At 37.9% G+C, this 24,708-nt stretch overlaps 1 protein-coding gene across 2 annotated transcripts in view; it reads right to left on the bottom strand.

Annotated features, from left to right (window-relative positions):
- Nucleotides 1-24,708, bottom strand: part of NSD2 (nuclear receptor binding SET domain protein 2) — a 62,446-nt gene that overhangs the window by 11,985 nt on the left and 25,753 nt on the right. The window contains exons 5-13 of one of the 2 annotated variants that reach the window (XM_035898643.1): nucleotides 23,685-23,829; nucleotides 22,588-22,665; nucleotides 20,993-21,111; nucleotides 17,803-17,884; nucleotides 16,665-16,789; nucleotides 3,505-3,636; nucleotides 2,329-2,452; nucleotides 1,129-1,329; nucleotides 293-472 (exon numbers count right to left, since the gene is read on the bottom strand). In XM_035898643.1, coding sequence (XP_035754536.1) covers nucleotides 293-472; nucleotides 1,129-1,329; nucleotides 2,329-2,452; nucleotides 3,505-3,636; nucleotides 16,665-16,789; nucleotides 17,803-17,884; nucleotides 20,993-21,111; nucleotides 22,588-22,665; nucleotides 23,685-23,829 — 1,186 coding nt within the window. Of the gene's footprint in view, nucleotides 1-292; nucleotides 473-1,128; nucleotides 1,330-2,328; nucleotides 2,453-3,504; nucleotides 3,637-16,664; nucleotides 16,790-17,802; nucleotides 17,885-20,992; nucleotides 21,112-22,587; nucleotides 22,666-23,684; nucleotides 23,830-24,708 lie in introns of those variants that run through there. The other variant, XM_035898644.1, reaches the window with a different exon arrangement.

Raw genomic sequence — 24,708 nt, 5'->3', positions numbered from 1 at the left:
CAGAGAAACGCTTCTCATTACGTGCCTCTGGCAAGGAATTAAATCGGACTTCTGGTTGCCGGACAAAAGCCAAGTAAAAACATTCTTCAGTAAATTATATCTGCACGAACAGGATACTCAACAACTTCAACCAGCATGAGCCAACCTGAAGCTATTTCAGTACCTAACGGAGCCTAACTTAATATGCCACATTTCTCATAATTTTCTATAAACAGATTAGTAAAATGAAATCTCAATTGAAGAATAAAACGTTTCGATGCTGCATTGATGAAAGAGTTTTACATCAGTTTACCTTTTGAACACACAAAGCACCAGCTCACATTGACATGCGCATGATGACTCTTTCCTTTCATGGCAGTGAAATGATTCGTACAAACAATGCTGTTGGAAGCGATGACCGCACATCCCGCAGCAATGCAAACGTCTCCAGCATGGTATGCAACAGGACAGCGAACACAACGCATCATCTTTCCTAGCAAAGCAGAATACTGCCGTATTATTTTTGAGCAAAACTGAGTTATTTGAGCTAAAAAATGGTATTACTGCCTGAGGTCGCCTATATACACAAAACCCCCCACCCATTACGTTTTCAAAGTCTGTGTATTTGCATGTAGCAACAACACTGAATTAACAAAGGTTTTTGAAGAACTGAGTTTAAAGCACTATACTATTTAAACGTGCAGGCTTTAGCTGTGCACACCAGGGTAGACAAGCTTTCCTCAGGCACACAATTTTGCCTACAGATGTTGCCGAAAGCTAAAAATATGCACAGAATCAAACGTCTCCCATTCGGCGAGCCTTGCTGCAGTATTTGTACGTTCACGGGTCTCGCCCTCACTCTGCTCAGCCTGGCTCTCATCAGCATATATGCGTTTGAGATTTCATTCTCTCGAGAAGAAAACATCATTAACTACAGATAATTGAAAGCTAGTTAAAAAAAAAAGAAAACAAGGTAAATACTGATGTTGACTACAAATTACGCAATTACCATTTTAAAAAAAATTCTGAATCAATCAGATGCATGCCTGAAAAACTGCAGCTAGCAGCTATTAAATGGACAGATTCCTTACCTTAATATACCATAAACAGACTTAATTCATCAGTCATAAAAACGTAAAATGAAACTACCTTTTGAAATTCGTGGATGTGAGGGGTTACTAACATGACAACTTAGGCAGCTGTGGAGAGGACATCGAAACCCCCTGTTCTCAAACACAGTAAGATGAAATTTTTTCACGCAAGCTTCATGGTAGAATTTTCCGCAGTGGGATACGACACAGCGTTTGACATCTGCCTTTCTCTCTTTACACACAAAACAGGTATGCACACCTAGTGGCAAAAGTAATAAAAGTCATGTAAACTGATTTTTCATCCAAACCCGTGTATTTAAAATGCTTCTGTTGTGAGTTTTTGTTATGCATGGGGGAGTTGCTTTTGGTTTTGTTTTTTTTTTAAACAAACTCAAATCAAATTCTATTATTTGATGCACCAATCTATTTACTTTCACTATGTAGTGTTAAATATTAATCTGTCCAGATACAGATAAAATAAAGTTACAATGCAAACCCATTGCAGTTAAAGTGTACACAACACCCAAAGCCTCACCGATCTGCTTTTACGTTCTTATTTATAAGCCTCAGTACACCAAGACGACTGTGAGTTTATTTTTTCTTTAAAGCAGTGAAGTAGGATGATGGGTTGTCTGTGATCCTGTGAAATGACAAGCATCCTCTAATCTTCTCTCTGGACCACTTGGAAAAGCTTTATTTTGAAAGAGCCTTGTTCCAACAAGGTTTGCCACATGTACTGAACTGAGCTTATGAGCAAGAACGCAAATCTTTTACGTAAAACTTTAAGAACTTCCAAGCAGTTATTATGGGGTTAAAAGCAAATGAAATTAATAGCAATAAGGTATTCTTTTAATAGGAAAAGCAAAAGATTGATATAGACACACAAGGACTGAAAAAAGACTTAAGACGTTTCACTTGCTGCTTTTTTTCTAGGATTTCTTAAGTCTTTGTGACAGACTTTAAATCTAATCTGTAATTGTACTCAGAGAGCAAATATTCTGCAATTATTAAGGCAATGGAATTCAGACTAAATTAGCCAAGTTGCAAGAGGGTTCTCACTGAAAACAGCGTGAGCTTTCTAAAACACAGCACACGTAATGGTACGATACGAACTCCCACCCTGTCAGGCACCAAAGGATAAATATAATTTCTCCAGAGATACATACTCTCTCTGGGATGATTTCCTAGAACAACGTATGGGAAAACTACAACTTTTTTTTTTTTTTTTTTTTTAATTAATAGAAAGGGACAAACTTGCCTGATGTACATTCACTACAAATGAATTTTCCTGCTGGTCTTCCAGAGAGCCCAAGGCAGCTTACATGAAAAGCTCGATAGCAAAGTCCTTCACACAGTAGGAGATCACCTGTTTTTTCACACAGCTTTTACAACACAAAGGCATTGAATGTTAAAGAAAAGTTCATATGTGGAAAAAACTGTTTTCTTTACTCCTTTTCATATATTGCTCCTCAAAATCTCTTTTCCCATTGTTGAAATCAAATTTAACAAGTGAAAGATAATTTTACAAGTATCACCACATGCCCTGGCTTTCAGTCAAAACAGAGTCATTAAACCACTAGAAATATCACTCATAGAACCACGGCTCATGAGTAAATACAATCTGACAGGAAAAAGGAAAAGAAAAAAAGCTTTAAGAAATTTTCCCTGAGCACACTGATGCATCTGAGTGGGGTTAAAAAGCATCCTTATCTTCCCTTTCCTTGGCGAAAGGAAATTCATCTAGGTGGCACAATGCTACTCCTCCGATGTCCGAGTGGTTAGCAGTGACGCATGCATAGCTAAAAATGAACCGAACAATAATACTGGCAGAATTTAAGGGATTAGCCAGCATTTTAGAGACAGATATAACCTCATCATCACTATGTACAATGGAAATACAACTGCTTGCCCAGTCTCGTGGGAACAAATTTGCTCTGTCCGTTCGTATTGTGTTAGCATTTCACAATCTAAGAACTCTTTTAGAAGAGTTTGAGGGAGCTCTTTGCTTTCAATTAGCATGCGGCACGCACGCCGCTACCAATGCAGCCCTGCAAGCTCTGCTGCACGCAGAAGCACAAAACCCACTGGCTTTTACTTCCTCCTCTTTATTAACAGATAAGAGAGCAGCTCTCCTCCATCATTTAACTAGTTACCTGGCAACACTCGTGCACTTCTTCGGAGGTACAAATTATGCTTATCTTACAGATCTGGACACTAAAGCAGAAAGGCTAAGTCACTTATTGGAGGTCAAGAAAAAAAATAATTAGGAACGAAGAATTCCATTTACTGGCACGGCACCCTCATCACTAACAGACATCTCAGACACACACAATAAAGCTGTTTCTGGCCTAATATTGTCATTTTTGTATTCAAAAAGACCTTTTCTAGGAAACATCAGAAAACATGGCTCGCTGCCCCAGCTACCATCTCTCACCTGACACACATATTCTTTTTTTGTTCCTGCTCCTCGCTCAGATTTTTTGGATGATATAGACACTTCGGTCTGAGTTTCATCAGCACTTTCATAGGGAGATTCTGACCGCTCATCTCCTTGGCCATCGGAGATCTGAAGATTAAACACAGGTGTTAGAGAAAGCAGTCGCGTAGCATCGATTTTGTACAAAACATCAACTGAAGGAAGCAAACAGACTGCATTCCCCCACCTTTAAAAAAAGCTTGATTAAAACCAGAGTATGCATTTGTGGAAGTCTCGTCAAAGGGACTCTGTAACGATCATCCCCACCAACTCAACAGCAGCCAAAACAAAACACCAATACTTTGTAATACAGCGTTTTATTTATACTCCGTTCTGTAATACAGTTAGCTAGAAGTGCCTAGGCAGTAGCACACGGATATCTGCAAATGCCTTGATTAAAGTTTGAATATGTGCTTTATAACAGACTAACAGTTAATTTTAGAAGAAACTTGGTAAACTTCAAGCTGCATGAGAGTCTCTGACCCAAATAGTCTTCAAGAAAGTGGGAACTGTATATAGAAGAGAGGAAGAAAGAAAAAAAGTGGCTCTCGGAGCACATTTAAGGAACATTACAGCTAACAATTAATTCAAAATACTACAAAAGACAACCCTGTTATGGATAAATCTTATATAACAGATCAAGATATATTAAAGATGGAGGATTTCTAAAATATTTATAATTTACTTAAAAAACCAACCAAGCAACACATTTAAAAGAAAATACAAGGCAGTTTTCAGTTCCATAGAATTCATAGGGAGGGAATGGACGACAGAGTCATTTGTCTAATCTCACGTTACACCAGAGGATGCAGAATTTCATCTTGTTGCGCCCCCCCCCCCGGTACTCAGTGAGCTGTGTTTGGCTAAGGACATCCTCCAGGAAAGCATCACCACTTGCAATTGGAAAAGGAACCTGTCACTGCCCTTCCAAGCTTGTTCTAATGGCTCTTTGCACATGCCATCAAAAATACTGCCTCTTGTCCCTTCTGCGTTGTCTGACTGCGAGTCACAGTTGATGATGCTTTCTCCGGGTATTGCGGCTATATCAGAAGTCCTTTGGAACCAGACATTTCCCTCCTGTGGAAGCATGCCGCAATTAAGCCTGTTTCAATGCTTTTTGGTAAGCCAGAACGCCCTCTCATTTTCTCCCTAAGGAATTTTTTTCCAGCATCCTCTAAACCTTATCTGTACTTTCAAACAGTTGTTGAAAAATCAGGCATGAGAACTGGAGGCAATAGCCCATTACAAGTCTGATAAGGACAATATCCAAAGCAAACCAACAGGGGTCCCTTCCAACCCCAAACATTCTATGGTTCTATGCTACTCTTCTTCCCTGCTTCTGTTCTGCTGTGTAAGAATCTCCCTGAGTCTCTTCAATGCAGCATGGAAAGTCACTGTAAATTGCTGCAGTACCCAAGAGATCATTTTTCCAACAGCTGTTTGTCAGGATACAAACACCCCACTTTGTATGAAGAATTTGCTTTCTGTTTTCAGACATACGATCTCATATTTATCTAAAAGTAAAACACACTTTATTAAAAATGGCCCGGCTTACTTAGTAATGGAGACAGCTATGTGCAACCTCCCCTGCCAGCCAACCTGCATGTAACGTGCAAATTTATTAGAAATGACTTCTTTTGAAATCAGAGAGAAAAATGTAAAGCTCAATCAGGCCTAGCATTAGTCTTTATAAAATCCCTTTAGAAACACTGGTTTTGAGCAATCACTTTGCACCGCTGCTGCCAGCTAACTTGCATTCCTCTATTTAACGTTTGCTTTCCTTGATCATGTCTAAAAATATTTTGTAAATTGGATCAGCTCGACGGTTGTTGGTTGCTTTGGGGTTTGCTTATTTTTTCTTCCAGATTACTTGCAAGGGTTTAAATGCATTTCCTCTGCACAAATGCATACTACCAAAGTGATTTGCACCTACACTTCACCTGTGCATATTTCTACAACTGGAGCGATTTGGATATTCGGCCCGACCCTTTTAGAAGTGGTCAAAAGAAACTGCGTGGAAAAGCATTGCGTTGTTCAGGCACCAGGAAATCTCTGTCCCCTGGAAGGAGCCGTGAAACAGTAAACTGCAAATGCAACCTGAGCACCTGGCCAGGAGCAGCCAGTTCTTGCTGGGAAGGGGCAGATAACGAAAGGTAGCGTGGGCGTTTGGCAAAAACACAAAACCATTTTCCCTTACGGTTTAAGTAAACTCACACGCATGCTTATTTCTGTTTAAACTATTCCCTCAGAAACATTAATTACTATAAGCAGTGGACCGCTCTATAACATTTTTAGTACCTCATTATGTTCCTGTTTCAACTAGCCAAAATTAGTCATGTTTAGAAAAGAAAGAAACAAAGGAAAAAATAAGCTGGAAGGTCTTAGATCTGTATTTATTTTCTACTTAAAAAAAAAAAAAAGTATTCTTTTCTGTGGCAAACAAAACAAGCAGTCCTATTTGTTAACTTGACTCTCCAGTTGTCCCCCAGCATTTCCCCATACCACAAAGCACCCCTCAAATCCTGAGAAGAGCCATTTGTGTGGCACAGCTGAAGGGTTACGATAGCCTTCCCGCCAGCCACACAAGCCGTACGGTCTCGCCCTGGAGGAAAGCACTTCTCCTCCCCCAGCTCACTGCTTTTGGAGGCAGAGCAGAGAAACGGAATATATCCAGTGACAAATATACTCAGTCACCAGAGAGGAAGGTTTGTTTCAAAGCAATGGTTTCCTTTGCTTTATATACTTGCTTTATATACTTGTAAAATGTTCAAATGAAGGATGCAGACCTCTATACGGACAGGTAGCCCTTTGGTGAACCATAGGTTGACAGCCGTTTGCCTCCAGAACTGAGATTATACTGCCTCAGAATTAATGCACCAGCCCTTCATTTAAATTAAACGGTTACTGAGCCAAAAAGGAGCAGCGCTAGCAAGAAATCGAACTCTGCATCACAAACGCAACCACAACCCCCAAATTCCATCAGCCCATTCAAGATAAAACTTGGCCATTTACACCCGCCTATAGATTAATGCCGGATTTCAAGCGTGAATACCAACACACATAGCCTGAACAAAATACCTTACATCAACTGTACGGCTACCAGACTGAGAGTACCTTTCAAGATCTCTCCTTTATGGCTGTCAGGAGCCTCAGACACTTCACAAATCAAATGCTCTATTAACCACTGCACGGACGAGCCTGGGTACCTGCTCGTGGCTCTTGCAGCTGCTACGAATCAATAGATTCCTCCGAAGCTCAGCGATGTACTTCAACCGCCGGATGCAGGCTGCTGCTGCAGCACGCATCTCTCACGACCAAAGGTTTAGCCATCGCATCCGACAGCCACGTTACGTGTAACTCATGCACAGCTCGCATCCACTCCACCATCACCTGAGAGTTTTCACACTGGCTAATTTTAAGGGGCTAATACAGGGGGAGGCTAGCAGACTCCCTAAGAGAGAGAAGCGTTTCTTCAGGATAATTCAGAGTTCGGACCCTAATCTCGCCTTATTTGTATCTTGCAGAAGGTGAAACACTCTCTACCAGCCATCTCCTTTTGCAAATAACCCCTGTTCTATCTAACCATCTTTTGGGAAAGCTCCCTCTATGAAACGAGCCAGAATTCAACACCTCAGCTCCTGAAGTTATCCCAGAATAGCTGATGGAAAATATCAGGGAAGTCAAATGAGCAACTGCCACTTCAGGCCAGCGTACTTCCAGCTAACATTTCTCAGAGAGGACTTACAGCCTAACGACAGGTAGAGCACGAGATGGTTGGGACAACTGCATCTGTGGCCCAAGCAGCCTTCAGCAGCACTAAAAGGTTCTGATTCACCACGGGGACGGTTGAGTTTCACAATAAAAATACTTTTGGATTGAAACAGTCACTAACGAAAGATGATTTACGAGACGATTGCTGGAAATCAGTTCACGCTGACGTGAAACACAGCCACCTCTAAAATGAGACATAATGCTTTTGCGGTTTGTTAACACAACTTTCCGTGGTGGAAGGTCTGATAGTTCACACACAAGTGCCCAAATCACAGCATTTGATAAAAATCAGCACAGGTTTTGAGGGGCTTTTTTCTTTAAGTTAATAAACTTAAAACTCCCTCGTGACCATGCCAGAGCGTGTCTTCTCCTTACTTTTGTAATATAATCTCCTTAGCAAAGTAAATTGCATGTAATTAACTCTTCTGATATTCAGGCCAAGGTTCAAAGTAATCAACATTTAGATTAGTGGCAAAACCTGTTAATTAGCAATTTGTAGTGACTGCCGGTTTGCTATTTTATTCTGTTTTACATTTTGAGCAATTTCTTATTTCACATAAAGGTGCAGTACTGTTTTTAAGAGTGCAAATTTAGGGGAAAAAAGGCAAGGCTGTTCACTTCAGATTTATAGCAAGCGACAAGTCTCTGCAATGAAATCGAAGCCGAACTCTATAGAATCACCTCCACTTTTCATTAGCAATTACCGATGCTGCAACACGGAAGACATGCTTCTTCTGCCGAAGTTAGTATCATCGCAAGCTCCGTCAAACTTTACATTTTGCACATCAGTCAGGCTTTCCTTCCCATTTCCTTCCATTACTGAACATCAACATTATTTTGCGAGTACTTGCCTGCAGAGGCTTTCACACCGCGCTGCCTGAACACTGAGCCACTGGGTGGTATTTCAGAAATCAAATGCAGCTCCTTCTACCAGAAGCTGCGCATCTGTGTACACAAGTGAGAGAAAGGAGGGAAAAAAAAACCCCAACTGGCCTAAAAACCAAATCCTGGAGGTTTGCTCTTCATTTGGGCTGGGCCAGAACTTACTCCAGGGATCAACGAGGTTCAGAATACGGCTGCCCACAGAAGCGACAAATTTGCTGTCAGGCTCCCAAGGCAACCTTGCCTTTCCCGTGTGTATCAGTTATTATTCACTACTCACGCTCGTAAGGCTCAAAGGGAACATGTAGGGACACATTACGGCATTTTTCCAAGTTCTCTATAGCTTTGTTATTGGAAAAATACTTGTTACCAAGTCAAACTGGGACAGAATTTTGGCATGTCTGTAAATTCCTTGGCTTTAGTATTATATTTTTACCTATGAAAAGATACAAATTGTGGCAGTATGTCAGTAATTTAAGAATTAGGTCTCCTCATCTCAAGGTATTTTGATCATACATCTTGTACTACTACAACTTTTTTTTGGCAATAGTTACTCAGACCCAGAACGGTACAGGAATCAACGTATCAAGGCTTCGTCACCCCGAAGTATTTTTAATTTTCTTCCGAACTATACACTAAAATTCCCTGTTCACAATAACCAAAAGAAGTGTTTAACGGATTCTTTCAGACATCAGCCTATTTTTAGAAAGACTGTATAAGAATGCTTATAGAAGCAATCTTCAGTATTAATTCTTAAATGAAGATGCTTTGCATACTGCAGTATTTGTCGTACAAAGCCAGATTACACCAGCAACCGCCACTGAATACTGGGGAATTGTTCAATTGCTAAATATGAGAGTTACTTTTTCTTACTGCTTCCTGAACTACTTCTTCCCGTTGTGTGCAAAGGGGACATACAATGTGCCCACAGATGCAAGGCCTGGCTGTGGGATAATGGAGTTTCCTTTTCATGATTACATTGAATAAATAAGAATTTGGGTTTGATCAAGGCTGCTCAGCAGGCAAAGAAAAGAGGAGATGTGCGCAACTCCATACATTTCAAATAAGACTTCAGACACCAGACTATTAAAAGGCAGTAAATTGAGTCAGCTATGTGCATTTTGTGAGTTTATATGTTTATATTCTTAATTTTGCCTTTTGATTGAGTGCTCTAAAAGGATTAAGGGAGGGGGCAGGAAGATGATTTGACAGAAGCATTGTGTACAAAATCACTTCTCAAATGTTTTTCCTACTGCAAGACTTTCCTCAGCTGCAACACCGAGGTTCAGTTAACTGCACAGTTCACTGCACCGTCAGTGAAAGCATCCAAAGGTGAAAGGATAAGCACTAACGCAGGGAAACGTTTCTCTCACCATTCAGTACATCTAAATGTTGATTTCAAGCCTGCAACAACTTTTTAAGCATATTTTGCAACCAAGTACCTGATTCCAGTCTCAGCCACACACCTCAGCAGAAATGCGAGCCAATTCTTCATTCCCTCTGGCTTTTTTAAAAAAAAAAAAAAAAAAAAAAAAAAAAAAAAGCAGCAAGCTTGCAAGCAAGCTGGTATGTACACTCAGCCTGCATGTTTCTAGAATCACGTGAGTGAACTTCGCAAATGGTATCATTAGTTCCACATCTGGATGGTTGAAATTTCTTATTTAAAAAAAAAGAAAAAAAAAAAAAGATAGGTACTGACATGTTCTCAGTTGGCATCCAATCATACAGGTACATGACAGAAGAAAGGATAGTCTGGAATTTAAAAATTCAAATGATGCTGTGTTTCAAAGAAGCAGGTGAGGATGAAGTGAAATACTTCTGTGGACATTTGCTCCATCCACTCACCCACTTGAGGAAAAAAAATTTTTTTTTCCCCATTTAAAATTTTCTACTTCCTTTCTGACAGCTCCAAAATCAAATAGTAAATACCAGTGCCAGCAAAACCATTACACTGTAATTCCAAGAAAAAAAGAGCTTCAGAAATTCTAGGTGTGAAAATAAATGGCTGTACTCATCCAACCTGCAGCCCATGAATTTAAGAAGTTACCATAGCAAGAACATAAAATGCAACTGTTCTGCTTGTCAAGACTGGCCCTCAATCAGCTGTTGGTCTGGCTATTAAACGTGCTTTTTGTTTTAGGCTTAGGATTAAGCCTCCATTTTTAAAAGATGATCTGTAAAAGCATCTTTGCTGCGTCAGTGTTATCCTGGGGGTGGGGAGCGGGTGGTGGTGGTGTCTTTTTTCTCTTCCCTGGAAGAACCTCCTGGCTAAAGGACATCCTAATGGACGAGAGCATCGGTATTTGTTATGCCTCCCGGAGCAGAAACAAGTTTCAAATACTATTCGCTGTGTGTTAGCAATTGCAAAGTGAACAACATTCACACTTCTGTGCTTATCAGCTTCACTAGGACTTCTCCTCTCCTACATCCAATTCAGTCAAGTTTTCCCTGCCCAGTGTTTGAAGGTTCAAAACAAATTTGGAAATTTTGAGCAAAAAAGTTGCTAACATTTATGCATCTCTGGTGCCCACACTGGAATGGGCTCCAACAGTTACTACTCCACCAGTCGCACGCCTTTTCAGACCTTTCTAGCTACCAAAGTGCAATTTTCATTAAAAAAAATTCTTCCTCAGAAAACTCACTTTAGTAACTCATTCAGTCTTACAAAAACACTTCTTATATTACTCATATATGCTTGCTTAACAGCACTTCTTAAGCAATAAGAATACAAGCTTTGGTCTTAGTCATATCAAAGACAACAGTGTTCTTCTGTCATGTTGTGCTTAAGCAGTTATAAAATCAACTAAAGGGCAAATTTTTCCAGAGCCAAAGAAGTTAACCCTCCCGCTTCCCCTTGTTTTACTTGAGCATCTCTTGTTTTATAGTCCCACCTGTAGAACATCAAATGGAAACAGAATCCACTCTGTATACTAATTTAAAGCTAGGGGTATATAAAATGAAAACAAAGCATGGCAGAAAATTATTTCCTTCTGCTTTTCTGCTTCATAGGCAAGTCACCTCCACAGCAGGATCAGCAGGATCCAGAAAAGAAAGGGCCCGCAAAGAGTGACCTACCACTCTCAGAGTTGTCTTAAGGCACTGGCTTAAGTGGCATCCTCCCTCTCAGGTCACCTGCTACCTTCAACAGATACATCGCATCTTTTTATAAGCATTTCAGAAGCATGTTTCCATGACTTCTGAATGCTGTTGGCTATTAAATTCCGCTTTGCTTAAAACCAAGGACAAGCTCAGAGTTCCTGACATGACTTTAGTTGGTGGTTTCTACACCACAATCATCCAGGAGGAAGTGGTCTGGTCTGGCTAAGAGCTTTCTCTAGAAAGCTTGGAGTATGCACGCTCTGATAAGCAAACTCTTAAGTCTTTCCACAGAGAAACACCGACTGCATTTTTTTTTCTTATTAAGAAAATCTCAGTGGCTAGAGGGTTGTTTTGTTGGTTGTTTGTTTTTTTTAATCTAAGCACAACTTATATAAAAGTAAGTCAATAAGCAACATACAAACAACAGATCAGACTGTATTCAAAAGACAAGCTATCGTGCACCCACACGGAGACAGAAAAACTGACAGAGCCAATTGAGTTACAGTTAACATTTCCTTTATTTCAGTATAAGAATTCCTGAACTGGATGAAGAATGATATTTTGGCCCATACTGCTAGACTAGATAAATTCTTTAAGTATGCGGTGCCACAAGTGTACACAGTACTATAATAGCAAAAAAGACGGCCTGGGACAAGTTTCAATTTTATTGTTAGCAGGAGTTAGACGTTTCAGATAAGGATATTACGCATTTCTGAATTTGCCTGGAAAGTTAATTAAAACTCTGAGAACATTTTAAAACATTATAAAATCACCTAACAGATACTCATGATACTTTGGTAGGGGATGTGGAACAAAAACCTACATTATGTAAACATTCAGTAAACAGATTCTCTGCGCTCTGAAGCCTAAGTAATACACAAGATGAGAATAATTACATTAAGAAATTTAATTTTCTACACAGAACGTCCTGCCAAAGAACAAGAGTCAAGCCTAGAACTTTTTTCCATGTGAAAGTGGAAGCATTGTAACAAAACTGTATGATCTGGTGGGTGATGCACGTCAGTTAAATTATTAGAGGCTTTAGCAGAGGTTTAGCAAGAAACAAGTCCAATTACTTGCAGTGTTCCACAAAAATGTACCCCTGACTGCTTACTGGTGCTTCGAAACAGGAAAAAAATCATTCTATAGGCATACAGAAACAAACACAGGAAATAACTGTCTGCTAAGTCAGAGGATTTAAAGTGACACTATATACGAAATTATCCTTAAGTATTGTTTTGAAGAGAAAATTATCTTCGAAGGAAGCCAGAATGAAGTGCTAGAAGCATGCTGATTTTGTTTAACAACCTACAAGGTTAGCTTCAACTATTTTTTCTTTAGGGCAGTAGTTTCTTTAAAATAATGTGAGTTCCTTTCTTCCTTCCTGTTCTTAGGATCTCAAAGACAGTTATTTTTACCTTCAGTAAGCGTGCCTAGAACATTTTAGTTGTATACTGTCGGACAACTAGACTCCAGGGTCAATAAATGGAGCTGATGGACTTTTTAGGTCAGTTGTACGTGTCTCAAGACTGCCTTCTCAATCAAGTGTCTTACCTTTTAAGAACTGTACGTGTTTTCTCCATTGTGTACACACGCTAATACCCATTAAAAAAAGCAGAGAAAACAAATCTGCCACAAATCAGTAATGAGAAAAGAAAATGCTGTTTAATATGAAGAAAAAGAGCAAAACGTAAGGCTTGCATTATTATACCTTGCATTATTAGGCCTTGGAAATGCAAGAATTTGCAGCTATAACCAGCAACTGAGCTTGTTTTGACACTGGATGGTACAGAAAGAAGAAAGAATTCCCTCTAGGGAAGATACAAGGAACTTAGGATAAAAGCAACGCCTTCAAAATCTTTCACAGACTCCTTTAAACTGCCATCTGCTGGCCAGCTCATACTTCATGAGGATATGATGAATGACAGACTAGCTAAGAATTTACAGTATGACATGTTCTTTATTTTGACCTCTCTTAAAAAATATTACAGTTTCTTTGACAAAGTTCAGAAGTAAGTATCCTGCAGGGTCTAGATACATGACACTTATCTGCTGTAAACAAATGCATCCAATTTAATGAAGCACGCCAATAACCACAAAAATTGATTGAAAAGCTAAAGCAGATATGTTTCATGCAAACACACAAAGTGTGTCAATAATCCAGCAGTAATGGTAATGTAAAGCCTTTTTTATTTATTAAAAAAATACTGGTTACACTCTACTGGCACCTACTACATTATTGGAGGGTGGAGGGCCATGGTAAAATAAACAATACACCACCTGTATCTCTTCTCACAAATATCATGAGCTTTTGGATGGTTACACCAAGTCTTACATAGGCAGTAAAAAAAACTACTCTGAGCTTTTGCAGACTCTGAAGTGTTGAGTATCTTTCTCACATCTGGCCCTATCAGTTGCTTATTAAGAATTAGATTTTAAACAAAATCATATTTCACATGAAGTACTGCAGGAAAAGATTGCTTATGTCAAGTGCCTAGAAGTAAAATCAAGTATTTTGTTTCAAGACTAAATGCAGGTACATAATTTATTCATTCATGTATAAACACCTTACTGCTTCTGTCCATCCATCTTAAAGTAACTTCAAAGCCCGATTTTTTTGAAGGGAGTGAAAGCCTACCTTTTAATCTCTGATATGTCAGGTCTACAAATGTTTGCCTGTTCTTAAGGCAGAAGTCCACACCCCCACCCCGTCTCTCTCCTCTGTAAATCAGGTACCCAAAGTAACCTATCAGTTGCTCACTGCGGGGGGTGGGTGTTGGACTAGGTGAGTCCTAAAGTTCCCTTCCAACCCAAAACATTCTATCATGCTACCTGAAAATTTGGCCTCGACTAATTTTATAATATTTCAAGTAAACCCCATTAAAAAACAGCCCAAATAACAACAACAACAAAAAAGACATTTTTTAAAAATGTCAAATAAGATGCATTTTTCAAACAAGAAAAAACTGAGCACACCCTTCCTATTGAACACACCTTTCCTAGAACACAGTTGCAATGGACTGACATTTAAGAGGTGTGCAGCTAGCAACAGTCCTTGACTGGAACCAGCTGTCCACAACCAGAGTGGAGGGAAAAGAAAGGAGAAAAAAAAAGGCCAGAATCCACTTAGTATTGCTTGTGGAGGTGTATGTACTTATGGAATATGCAGAACTCTTTCTGTCTTTGTTAAGGGAGCATCTAAGCCAACATTTAGAGGTATTATAGTGAACACAGAAATATAAAAATTACTCGGTAAATGTATTTAATGTTGAGAAGAATTACAGCCTATTCAATTAGCTGAACAAGGCTTTCATCATTGCATGATTTTAACCTCTTTCCCTTAACACTCTGGAGAAGGTTTCTCTCTGGATGAACACCCTCAGGGCACACACATATTTAGCCATTTAGACAAGTGCTAAATAAGAATATGAAAGGGGAAAAAGTTTTTAAAGCCACCCACACAATACAAAATTTCTATCTTTCCTTGTTTTGTAGAATAGATCAACAGTAAGTCCAGAAACACATGCCTGACATTTTTGTTTTCTTTAAAGGCAAGATAGATCTAATATCATGGGAAACAAACTGGGTCCAATCCTTAGCTGGTACAAGTTCAGGTCAGCGTAGCTTTAAACCACCTAAGGATCCAGCCCACTATTCTACTCCCCACTGCACCCAGCCCCGCAAAATCTCTGTTACTTGACAGGGTATATTTTCTGTTATGTATATTGAGACTGTTTTGGTATTTTAAACCCTTGAAAGCAATTAATTAACCTTCTAGCTTGTGTACTTGTGTTTTGTGAGCAGTGTATGATGTTAATTTTACTCATACCTTTTACTGTTTAGCAGCAGCTAAGTAGATTAAGAGCTAAGTTTTAAAATTTCCATCTCAGCCTTTATAACCATATCCTTTTTTACATATGAACCGTTAAGTCACAACCCAAAATCCTACAAAAATGAGCCTTTTGTCAAGAAAGATTTCTGAGGATTTAATTTTATAAACACAATATCTAGAAAGAGAAGAATCTTTCTCCTGAGATTACAATATTTGGAGATGCATATTGAGAGCCAAAAAGACAGGATGTTCTTTAAACTGGTCTGGCTGAATAGATGGTCCCAAACACAAACAGCCATTACACAGCAAGTCCCAGCAGTAAAGCCAAACCAGCAGAAGCTCGTAAGCCTATTGGGAGTTTCTCAATTGAGAGAACAAAATGAGAACAAGTATTACCTTACATGACTGCTGCCATGGACATTATTTCCTGTGGGACTCCCTTCACTTGTTTTATTGCGGTATAGGAGGGAGAGTTTGTTGGGGTTTTTTTGTTAAAATACTTTTCCAGTTATAATAAGATATACAGCCATTAACATGCAATCTTTTTTTTCCTCACCCAAAGGTAAACCATTTAATGAACATTGTCTAGATATTTTAACTGCATTCATTATAGTGTCTAAGCACCTCATGCGTTTGTTAGGGGAGATGAGAAAGTCTCTAGGATAGCTGGAAGCCCTACTCCCTTGTTAGCAGGCAAGTAGTCCCTCTACAGCTTCTGTAATACAAACTGCTTGAAGCTGTTTGTCTATGGATATTTTACTAAATCCTACCAACTACATTTCTGAATCCACCTGCAAAACAGCATGCATACTTCACCCTCATGCTGCCACTCTTTGGCTGATTGGTTTTAATAGCGTAGATGACTTGGGGAATGGTTTAATGGACTGTTTGAATACACTTCTGGTACATACATTTCATTTATTGTATGTCGATTGAGAAGAATTACAGTTCCAAATATGCAGAGCTAAGACTATGATTAGTAAGTATCAAAAGATACATCCTTTGCTGCCTGTTTAACTCTACTGGGGATGAAGCTATTTGCATCACAGAGAAATAGCACTTAAAAAGCCTGAAAACTAATTTGACCTTAAAGGGGCTCTGCTCAGAAAACTGTCCAGTTCTAGATCAAACAGAGGATTAGGAAAACTTGCTTCAATATAAAAGCTATGGCAACATGACAATATTGAGTTACATAATGTAACTAATGTAGTACACTTACATAAAGTCTGTAGAAGAAAATACAGAACACACTGGCATTTTACTTTGCCTCTAATAGAAGGTTACAATTCTAAAACTTTGTTGGTAAATACATTAAAAACCACAATAATATCTCGACGTCCCCAAATCAGACGTTCTTATTACAATAAATGAATTTGCAATGCACACATTAACAGGTTTCACAGAGGCCAAAACTGTAACTTGTCTAGAGCACCAACGTTAGAGAATTCGCCTTTGATTTTTGTTTTTAAACAAGATTCACACCTGAAAATTTCTGTAATTAAATGGCTGTGTGCAAACACCACTTTTTTTTTACCTCATTCTCAGTTAAGGAAGCTGAAGGAGATGAACTCTTGCTAAAAGCAAGAGTTGAAGATTCTGCTGCTGAAGCCCGATTTCGCTTCTTCAGAGGTTTACATGCATCAGACAGATTTTTCGTTGCTGTAAAATAATTTTGGTTTACAAAGTGAAGTTTGGAACTTTAAAACGTTATCTCCCTGAAGCCATTTAAAATATTCCTTCAGATGAAGGAAGGAAAGATTTAGGTAGGTCTTCTGGACACCTACGCAGGGCTGAGAGAACATGAAGTAAGTTTCTGAAACCACGTGTTTTGGCTTGATTTTAAAAATAAAGAGGTTTCTATTACGCAAATATGTTCTACAAATGGCTAAGAAGAGTTTTCCCAATTTTTTCAGCTCATTTCTATTAAAATCAAAGTATCTTTTGACTTTATGACCTCTTTAAAGCAGAGGTAACAGTTACCTCCTCAGATAAACTTTAGAAGGCCTACGTGATCTCATCACAATCTGAATACCACTACCACTTTGTTAAGAAAAAGGTTATATACAGGAGCCAGGTACCAGACATTATCTATGGCATGTCACCACTCTACATTGCACAGAACTTGCTGAAGCTTACTTGTCTTTGGCATAATACCTAGAGAGACATGCTCTTATAAAGAAGTTACCTTAAACTTGAGCATCATTAACAAGTCTGACTTTTGGATTTTGGTCCAAGGTTATTTAGAATTCCCTCTCATGCTCCACACTGCATCCCATCAAGCATCATTTAAAAGGACTAAAATCACATAGTAAGTGATTACGTTGATGGTCACTGCACTTGTTTTATTGGGCTAATGCACAATGACAAATTGGAGCAGTAGGATTTGTATCACTGCTCGCCAAGATCACAGGGCAATAGCTTTAATTTGGTGCCATCAAATGGTGAACTTGTGAACTGCTGCTCTAAATCAGCAATACACAATTTCAGTGAAGTATAATGTTGCAAAATGGTGGTAGTGAAGGAAGAGGGCACGCCCCCCCCCCCATCTGTGGCATAGTGGCTGTAACTGGTTATTGCGTCAGCAAAATTTAGCCGACTGCCTCAGACAACCTGTTTATTTTAAAATTATTTAATTGAAAAAGTTACATTAAAACTTATTCTGACCACATTACCTGACTGGTTCTTTTGTGAAGAGGAGGTTTCTGTGACCTTAGAAGAGTTTGTTTTTGCTGTTTTGTCATTGCTTGTCTCCCTCTGTCACAAAAAAAAATATGAAAAAAATAAAAAAACTCCTAATTTATGAGTGGTTGGATAAAACTGGCAATTACTTCTGGATTTATGTTATTAAAAAGAAAGTGTCTTTACAAATACCTGAATGGTAATGTAGTTAAGCTAGCCCCATTTAAGTGGTTTTTTTAAACTCATTTACAGCACAGGGTACAAACCCGTAAACAAATGAGAAAAATTAAAGAACACAGTATTCCAGCATCCCACTTATCCATCCCAAACTCAGCATATCAAAAAGGGGAGCTCTAAACGAACATGAAACACGTAAATTACCCTTACTATTCTTCGTCTAAACTGGTCAAATGAACACCTTTAATAATTAAAGGTAAACTGCAGAATTAGTATATAAATTTGAGAATAAACCCTGTGCAGAATTTTAAGTCTCAGAGAGGCTTGCTTTCAACTCCACAACTTATAGCAGTGCCATTTTTTAAATTACTATGGTTAAGATTGTTTCAGCATTTCCAAAATAAAACCACTATTTTCAAGGGAGCATAAACAACACATAAATTTGCTCCAGACTGAGAATTTATCATTAAAAGTTTAGGCCGAAAACTGGGGAAGTTTTTGTTAAAGCTTTGTCAAAATTAGACGCTGTTTCCTTACACACGCCACTATTTTTTTTCCTTTTTGTATGTTACAGATTCATTCAAGTAAGAAGTCACTAAAATTGTAGCCAAGAATGCTTAACCCTGACAAACGCTCACCTTATGAGTAAGAATAATTCTACCGAACAGAAGCTTTTACATACTGTTTCACATTCTTCATCTGACATTCAGTTTTACAAAAGATGTGCAGGTGAACACCTCAAAGGCCATAGAACTGGTTTCCTTTGTAAAAATAAATATGAATGGCTACTGTACTACAGAGGTGCTACACTGTGCTTTTACTGACTTCTAAGCAGACTAAGACACCCCACCACTAATGCCACCAGAGGCTCCCAGTATCAGTTTTGTAAGATTACTGCTACGCTTCTGTGTAAAAATGAAAGAAAATGCACAGTATAGTTTACTCTTAAATTTAAAGCATGCTTTACAGAACCCCCATTTTGTTAATGTGCATTTTATATACATAGTGAAAGAACGAACAAATGAATTAGTTTTGAAAAACTTCCATATGGGTATTTATGACTGATTTACTTTGTGCAACAACATTCAGATTTTGTAAATAAGAGTTAAGGAAAAAATTAAGGACAAAAAAAAGGACAGGATAAAGCAAAACTCTCATGCAAGCAAAACGGTATGAAAAAAGTCATTAAAGCTCCTCCTATCTGAAATGATTGTAACAAAAGGCTGCAGGTAAACTGGGAATAGCAGGAGGAAGGTGTATGGTTAGTGTTTGCTTTTTTTAATCATTACACAGACATTTTCACTCTCGTTCACTACATGTTTTACTAAGCAGCAGCACACACAGCTAGAAGTACCTTGGACTGGTGAAGGCAGAAAAAAGACTAAGAGATAATTCATAAAAGAAACCGCAAAGCAACCATTCTACGGTATCTGACCCTTCTGTGAACAGAAGCACAAACACTGCTACATGCATTTAGAGTTTCCAAATTACCTAATATTTACACAGACCAAATTTCTTGTAACTAGTTCTGATAAATGGATCAGATAGAGGACAACACTATTAAAATGCACATTACTAAGTCAGCGTTAGTGGTATGTATCTTATGGGAAACATTCATCTCATGTATTTATTTATGTTCCTGTTAATATCACACCTGCATCACAGCATCAAAGATACCAGAACCTCCTCTGCATGAACTATACTGCAACCACCTTCCGTTCTACTTGTGATAATGTAAGCTAATTGTAGTGTACGAATGCTGGTGTGACAGTAAGGAAGTAACTTTAGGGACAGCCAAAACAAGGACTTCATAGCAGGATTTATACTGAATTTAAATCAATTACACAAGTTTAAAACGGGACCAAAACCTCCTCCTAGATTACAACACGAATATTCAATGACTAACCCGTTAGAGCAAGGAGTGCAAAAACCAGTTTTGGACCTTTCTGCTAAGGTAACAACATTTCTCCAAGAATTATCTTTGTCCTTTGCTAATAAGCTTATTAAGCCTGGATACCTGAAATTCTATTTATTTTTTATATTGAACTCTAAACAAGTTGTCTGAATATCCACAATATCAACAGAGCTACTGAAATAACCACCCTACTAAACAAAGTGACATCTACAAATGTGACCTCTGTAATTAATAAAAAAATAAATCCACTACCTTTCCTTATATTAGGTTGTTTTATTTAATCGCTGTACCACTAAAGTCCTGAGATGAGGTCTACGATACTCATGCTACAGTATGATACTGTAATAACATATCTGAAAACACTTGTGAGCTAACCTTTCCACGCAAGTAAAAAACCATGAAGTTCCCTGGTCTACATGCATGACTAAATAAACCTATGCTTAAGTCTCTACAAGCTATGGCCTGTATCCATATACAAAGTTTGAGTGACCTATGAAAGGAAAATTCTCATTCTCACAAGCAAGCTAAACTGAAAAGGCGCTTGTGCAATAAATATACTGTAATACAGTTTCCTAACGTAAGAAATGGGTCAGCATGCCACTCTAAAATATTCTATAGGCTTCCAGTTCTCAAAAAGTAGTTTTTCTGTTTTGCTTTACTTGCTTTCTTCTCTTCCCCCCACTTTTGTCTAAATGAAGTGTTGACTAAAGTTTGTTGGTTTTTTGTTTTTTTTTTACATTCTTGTATACATCTCTGAACTCCAATTCAGGACGAAAGAAAAAGAACTACAAAGCATGACAACACAGAAAGGTCATGCCTCTGCACATTCCTTTGGGAAACAGATTTTCTCAGCGTACATTTTCACCACAGTTTGAGTAACAAGTGCAACTTGTCATACCTCCATCCTCAAAACCAAAGAAAAAAAACCCCACAGCAGTAAGCTCACATGTATCTCTGAATATTTGCAACAGTTTGGTTTGATATAGACATTACTTTTTTAATCCTGAAAACGGAAATGCTGACAAACTTAACTACAGCAATGTGATTGGTGCTGCTATAAATCAACCCAAACAAACCAACGACATAATTACCTTCCGATTATTCTGTTTATCCATCCTGAGTCTTTTCCTAGGTGCTTCCTGAACTTCAAAATCTTCTGTAGGTTCCTTTGTCCTCTTTTTTTGGTTTCTTTTATTTCCATGTAAGTTACCTTGGGATGGGGGATGGGGGAAACTTACATGAAAAATAATCTAAAACCCACTTTCAAATTATTTTGAACTGATCTAGTTATTTAAGTTACTTTTCTTTCAGTCATTATTTTTAAAACATGGTTAAACATCAACACAGTTTGATGACCTCTTAATGCTTAAGGTCTGGTTTCTGGTGCTGAAGACTAACTCTAGAACACATCCAAATCAACTGCTTCATACTCAAGTTATTTTAGAAAGATGAGTCTACCTGTATAAGCACTAGTTTAAGATCTGAATATTACTGCCCAACATTTGTTTCATATTGTCAGATTGCACATGATTGATCCATACAGCTTTTAACTCTCCTGCCACTTTGTAACAGTGTCTTATCACTGAAATGAATTTTTAAGTCTCCTCCTTAAATCTCTTTAAGTTCTCCAAATGATACAGATGAAGATACTGGCGACATCTATTAAGGGGCCTCTGGAAAAGACAAGATATCACCAATCGTACAGATTAGTTCTCTCTTTCTGGTATGGCAGTTCCAGACTCTAACATGCTTACTTATTTTACAGGAGGCCGTAAAATCCCCTTCCTTTGTGAACCAAAATCCTAAGAACAGAATCACGTTGGTCATTTTAAACCAACGGACCTATTCACGTATTTAAGATGATTGTTCACTGTTAAGTTCAAGTAGCTGCTAAATTACAAAAGGTCAGTGACCAACCTACATACCCCTTCCACAGGTTCAGTTATTGTTTGCACTCGCTCTACCTCAAAAAGACAGATGAAGGTTTAGGAAGTGGTCTGTTTCATCAGGATGAAATGCCAACATTATTACACTCTCCAGTACCCTCTAGTTTATGAAGCTACGGAGTACTATTAGTATGAAGATTGCAAGCTCCAGGGGCACAAATATGTTAACTGAAAATTGCCCTACAGCTACAAGCATTCTATTCCAGTGGGAACAAATAGCTGTAAATATTAAAAAATATAGCAACTTGAAAATACGGATAATTTTCAAATTAATGTTCTTATCTAAACAATCTAGGACATATTCTAGTATCAGACTCTGAATCCACAAAGCAGACTGAAATGGCTCCAGGAGAACCTGCTACTTACAAAAAGCCAGCAAAAGAAATCCCACAATATTCTTCCAAGTTTAAAATAAGAGGATTTGGGTAGGGGAACGATTGAACTGACATGTTTTCATCTGTAGGTAACTATAAATGTACACAGTATATGTACTAGAAACACCTGGTACAGGTACAATTTCAATTACATTTCTTGCAATATGACACTGAGGAAGGTGAACAAAATTCAGCACTACAGTGTTTAGATATTTAATTTGGGATCCATTAAAACTCTAACGTCAAGGAAGACAACATCTGAGATAAAATAAAGACCTTATGATACGTGGGCGATTACATAAAAAAATACACTCAATAGCTACTTATAATGATGAACTATTTGCACACAACACAAATTTCAATTACTTCTGGATCTTGATCTCCTTTTAGGTGAGTCTTGAAACACTTTACGTTTGGCCTCTCCAATATTCTTCAATGATGAACCTTGAGAGATACAGAATGTGTTTTTTTTTTAAACTGATATCCAAATATTTGACACTTAAAATTTAAAGTTAAAAACTTTTCAATTTTCCACAAAATGATGTTATTTCACACACACACAGATAGTTAACAAAACTGACTGCCATTTTTATACAAGTTTTTCCAAGTCTCACAAACTTTCAAACACTCCCTCTCATTCTTGTCATTGCCCAAAGCAGCACCTGTTGGCTTCTAATACTTTCATAATAACTCTTGTTACAGTGCTGTAAAGCTATTTAAATTTGAAAAATTGATAGCTAGTTAAATTTGATAAAAGTCATGCAAATGCCAAACTACCTTCCTCCTTCTTTCTCAAATAAGTGACTCCCAAACTCCTCAAATATTTTGCAAAATAATTGAGACTGTTTATCAAAACCAAATGCTGGACAACGGCAAGAAAAAAATAAAAGGAGAAAACAAAAATTATTTTCAATCTTTTACAATGCCCTAAAAACTTTGAGTAGCACAATAAATTGCCAAATGGATAAATGTTTCAGAATCAAGTTTGGAATACTTCTTCCTGAGTTGATGATGACATGAGATAATACACTTCAGGTATACACGAAGAAAAGGTGTAGGACTGATTAAACTTTTTAAACCATTTCCTAACCATTATATAAAAAAGCAACTCAAATTTTACTAGTAGTAACCCTTCGTCTTGCCTTCCCACTATCCACTTGTAACAGGGAGAGGATGCAATGGCAGCTGCTTATGGGCAGAAGAAGAATGAGAAATCAGCAATCTCTAAACAGTAGAAGGTTTACATATAACAACTTTTCAGAACAATGAGCAAGAAATGTAGACTTCATGGGTTGCGTTTATTGTAACCATTGGCATTCCTTTGCTATTGGCACAAACACCAAGAATTAAAACTGGAAAACAGTGAAAGCTGTTGTCCCTACAGGTCTCAAATATGTGCTTAGTTTAACACCACTATGGATATCAAATTTAGTTAGAGTACACTAGCACAGTTTTACGTTTACCAGAGTCTTCTTCAGATTTGGGAGAGGTCACTATGGCAAACTTTGTGTTATAGCGAGCTTTCTGTTTTTCACTAAGCATGTTCCACTGCGATTCAAGCAATTCTTCAATCTCCTCACTTGAAGCATCTGGATGTTCAGCAACCACCTATACATGCAGAAATAGGGTTGTATTAAAAAAAGATGACCGTTGGAAAGAATAGCATACATACTTCTATTGCTTTGGAAAACTGGACACAAAAAAGTTATCTAACATTTCTGCTGTAGACAGAAGTAGATTAAAATCTTCTGTATCCAGTTTTTCTTTGAATAACCACTTCCGTCTCTTTAAAAAAAAAAAACCACTATTAGCATATTCAGAAGTACCAAGAATAATATTTTAAGTATCTATTTACCTTTTAACATTAAAAAAAATTGAGTAAGTGTAAATCTTGTCTTGTGGTCATTCAAAAAAAATTGCATTGTTTCTTGATGAAGTTCATATCTATGCCACAAAAGACAGACAAGCAATACTGGAATATATGCTTGCCTACAAAGACATCTGTCAGTTCACAGCAGCACTCATTACACCTATCTTATCAGCGAGATTTACACAAGCCAGGATCTGATGCAACACTTTCCTGTATTAATCGTCATTTTATACTATGTATATGAATATTAGGAACTCAAAAAGCCATGCATCTTTTCTTAATAGTAAGAGCATGACACATAATAGCCATCAACATGGAATTTAAGAGAATTTCTAGAAGTTTATTCAGCACAAACAGAAAATCCAGTATTAAAAACAAAGAAAAAAATCCTCCCAAACTCCTTCAGTATTCCCATTCTTCTACTTAAGGAAAACCAGATTTGATTAATCATAGAAGTCAGGCAGCTCTAAAATTGTATGATCTACAGAAATGAAACAGTAGCTTTAAAAACAGCCCCTCTCATCTCATTACCCAGCATTCTCCAAAATCCTATTACTGGAGTGATGCAACTGATACCCCAAAATCATAGAGCAAAATAAACACTAGGCCAACAAAGG

Source organism: Egretta garzetta, unplaced genomic scaffold, assembly GCF_000687185.1.
Source record: "Egretta garzetta isolate BGI_Z169 unplaced genomic scaffold, ASM68718v1 scaffold107, whole genome shotgun sequence".
Taxonomy (NCBI): Eukaryota; Metazoa; Chordata; class Aves; order Pelecaniformes; family Ardeidae; genus Egretta; species Egretta garzetta.
Note: the sequence above shows the minus strand (reverse complement) of the source record. Positions and strands in the feature narration are given on the sequence as shown.